General features: G+C 37.0%; 1 protein-coding gene across 1 annotated transcript; it reads right to left on the bottom strand.

Moving 5' to 3' along the window:
• Positions 1 to 397: 397 nt before the first annotated feature.
• On the bottom strand, positions 398 to 3,475 carry LOC141652710 (protein NRT1/ PTR FAMILY 2.8-like). Its single transcript, XM_074460300.1, has 3 exons — positions 3,211 to 3,475; positions 2,584 to 2,801; positions 398 to 2,028 (listed from the first exon to the last, which is right to left on the bottom strand). The coding sequence occupies exons 1-3, from the start codon at positions 3,335 to 3,337 to the stop codon at positions 553 to 555; spliced, it is 1,821 nt and encodes a 606-aa protein (XP_074316401.1). The 5' UTR covers positions 3,338 to 3,475; the 3' UTR covers positions 398 to 552.
• Between the last annotated feature and the right edge of the window lie 361 nt (positions 3,476 to 3,836).

The raw sequence follows: 3,836 nt of genomic DNA on the forward strand, positions 1-3,836 counted from the left end.
GACCCAAACCCACATTTGACCACCTCTAATTGATATACAAATCCGACTAGACTGCGATAGATTGGCCCGAAAGTGGTAATGAGGAGGGGTGGCCGGGTTCCCTTATGTCTGGCCTAGACCCAACCCAAATAAGCATTTTTCTAATGGGCTTGGGTGGGCTGGGTTGGGTTAGGGGATTATGGCCTAGGCCGGCTTGTGTTGGATGCGGATTATACCGGACTAGGAAGCGACCTAGCCAGGCTAGTGAAAGCTGAGCCTAATGTGGCGGGTGGGCCAAGCTGACCCGCCACGTTGTGCAATTTAAATGTAATGATCATAAATCCTGCAATTTAGCTTCTGTATAAAATACATATTTCACAAAATTATTACTCCCGGATAAAATGATACACCAACACAATTGAAAATTGGTAACGAATTTGTATAAGCTTTTTAATTTGTAGTACAATCAAGCAATAAACAAAATTTTCACAGTAATCAAATCTCTCACAAAAAAATTCACTATGATTTAAAAAAAAAGTACAAGACTAACAAAAATTGAATTATTTTGTGGTTCTACAAACGTCCTGAAAAGCTTTTACTAATTACTTCATCTGTTTCATAATCTCGTGTTTCTCTTAATGCACGAACACTTCTACCATCTTCAGCACGAACAAATTTGCTACCAACAAAGGTGAAGTAAAAGAAGTTGAAGACTCCAATACAAGCTATGATTGCATAGAAGTAATCAAGCTTATTTTTGTTTAGGTCATGACCACCTAGCCATGCCATTCCTTCTTCATCTTTTGTCGTCGAGTATATGATGTTAACAATCACGGTACTTAAATAGCTAGCCATCGACAAGCTAAGGAAAAATACGGACCCAGCTAGCGAGCGCATTTGCTCTGGCATTTGTGTTGTGAAAAATTCCATCATTGATACCGCGGCAAATGCTTCAATTAGACCGGACAATATTAATTGAGGTACTAGATATGCTATAGAAAGAGGCGATTCAAATGACTTAGCTTTTATCGCTTCTTCTCGTCTTTTGGACTCGGTTATAGCCCCGGTAACCATACTCAAAATCGACATTACTATCCCAATTCGGATTCTTGCATTTAACGACAATCTCACATCCATACGACCACTCCATTTCCTCCATAACCTTATAATCACGCGTTCATATAAAATTATCCAAATAGATAAGGAAATCATAGAGGTTAACCCGATCCATCCGGGTGGAATGACAAAAGTTGACCCGACTTTCCGGTCCATTTGTATTGCTTGGAGAATACCAAAGCTATTTTGTTGATCCATTGCTATAAAACAAAGAATCCCGGCCACCCAAACGGGTAAAATCCCGATTAAGCTCTTCAATTGTTCGACTTGTTGAACACTACACAATCTCCAATTGTTTTTGGCAATGCCATCGTAACTTAATTCACTCGAATCCTGAATTATCGCTGCCTTATCGAAGAACTTCAATCGATCTGACCTATTAAGCTTAATAACCTTAGAACCTGAACCCGACTCATTAATAATTGGATCGTAGAAATCTACTTTGTTTTCCGAGCTTATTAACCTCTCCTTCCTTTTCCTAAATGCCGCGACTACCACCTTTATCATGTCAATAAAAATACTCCCTTGAGGTACCTTATAAATATACGTCGAGCACCCCGACAAAAAAATAATAATAGACACAGCGAAACAAGCAGTCGGGATAGCGAACCCAATAACCCAACTAATATTAGTTTGGACATAAACCACACCCGTTAGCGCAACAAGAAGAGAAATGGTGAAAGAGAGGTACCACCAATTGTAAAACCGCGACAATTGTGTACGGCCTTTCTCAGTCGATGTGTCGAATTGGTCTGCACCAAAGGCAATGCTGCAAGGCCTGATTAGCCCTGATGCAATGGCTAGTAGCATAAGAGCTGAGAATAGTAAGGCGAGTTGACCCGGTGTAGCCATGATGCAATCGTCGGATTCAGGGTTACAACTTGGCGGCCTTAAGTTTGGTACCCCTGAAGCTAAGGTCAATGCTCCCATCCCCTGTAACACAAGGGTATCCGGTTTTAAAATCAACGACATTGCTGTGAAACATGTTACACGTTAGGGATATTCTACGTGGTAACCCCGTGTTTTTTGTTTTATTTTCTACATGGTAACCTCGTTTTTAACAAAAACGCCTTTGACTTGCCATAACTCACGATCAAAAATTCTGAAAGCAGCGATGATTTTTTTTCAAATTGACCGGCTTTACGAGCTCTTTGATCTGGGAAAAAAAGATTTTAGTTTTTGAACCCGTAGAAAGAATTACGGTCAGACAAACTTTAAACTTTGACTGACTGTACCTCTTTGTAGCGAGTTCCGAATGCGACGTTTTTTTTCAAATTGACCACGTTTATGTCTTTATGATCGATATCTGTGATTTGAAAAAAAAATCATCGTTCTCGAAACTCATGGTTGTGAGTTATGGCCAGTCAAGACATTTTTATTTTTTTGTAAAAATGAGGTTAGCATGTAGAAAATAAAAAAAAAACACGGAATTACCACGTAAAATATCACTAAATGTTACAATCGTTGTAGAAAGAAGACGATTCTTACCAACATGGAAGCTATGGAACCGACGAGCAAAGTGTAGAACCTTCCGATATAGGCATCAGAAACGATAGCACCGAACAATGTTAAAACATTTGATGATCCGACCCAAATGTTAAATACATTGATCAAAAATATGCCGTCTATATTGTATTGCGTGCGCAAAAAGACCGTCATATTGGCAATCAAACTCATCGAGGCCAGCTTCTCAAATGTCTCATTTGCTGAAAAATATTAATAATAAACTTATATAAGAATTATAAATATTAATCAAAAAATTACTTATGTAATTCTTATACACTACAAAAAATCAAATAAGACCTTCCTAATCATCACCAGACTGTATATATAGTTCACAAATTCTGATTTGTGACACAGAAATGTTGTAATTAATATACACGACAAAAAATTAAATAAGACCGTCCTAATCAAGACCATACGGTATATATAGTTCACAAATTCTGATTTGTGACACGTGATAAGCTTGTGATAGAGAAATGTCATCATTTTCTGATACGTAAAATATAACTATTATCTGATAAATAAGAATTTGTGGATAGTTAGTTACTTTTTATCATAAAATATCCACATTTTATCCGACCAGGCGTATATATAGTTAAATTGATAGTGTACCTAAGATGAACTTTATGGCAGTCCATCCTCCTCTCTTCCTACCGGGAGGACGAGGAGGAGGAGAATCCGTATGGCTTGTGGACGAATGTTGATCACCAATCTCGACGTCTTTCTGAGCACTCTCCATAACTTTGAGATCGGGTTCTTTAGACCGTACTTAATCAATTAAAATAACGTGAATTGTGAAAGGTAACCCGACAAAAGAAATCGATAAGAAAGAGAACAAAAATGGAGTGTTAATTATTATGAAAATAGTTAAACACTCGACATTTTCTTGGCGATAGAGATTGAAATAAATGTTTTGAGAAGGGGAAGAGAAGGACAAGGCTATATCTAAGGAAGGAAGTTTGAGTTGAGATGCTGTAAAGCATAGTTTATGTGGTCATAATGTCTTATAGTGGTTGTTAGAACAATACATCCGCCATTTTAGCAAATTTGACAAGCTATTAAGGACTAAGACAACTATGATTTAAGTGAGATTTATTGTGAAATTATTCAACATTTAAATTATATACCTAGTAACAATTTAAATACTATTTATAGACATGAGTTGTAATTTAGGTGTGATTATATTTATATATCAATATTTTTGAAAAAATGGATCTTAATAATCTCGGTAATTCGAT

This window comes from Silene latifolia, chromosome 4 (genome assembly GCF_048544455.1).
Source record: "Silene latifolia isolate original U9 population chromosome 4, ASM4854445v1, whole genome shotgun sequence".
Taxonomy (NCBI): Eukaryota; Viridiplantae; Streptophyta; class Magnoliopsida; order Caryophyllales; family Caryophyllaceae; genus Silene; species Silene latifolia.

Coding starts and splice junctions, on each gene's coding strand:
- LOC141652710 (XM_074460300.1), bottom strand. CDS start 3,337: ATGGAGAGTGCTCAGAAAGACGTCGAGATTGGTGATCAACATTCGTCC. Junction 2,802..3,210: donor TGCCATAAAGTTCATCTTAG/GTACACTATCAA, acceptor AATATTTTTCAG/CAAATGAGACATTTGAGAAG. Junction 2,029..2,583: donor GTTCCATAGCTTCCATGTTG/GTAAGAATCGTC, acceptor CTTGTGTTACAG/GGGATGGGAGCATTGACCTT.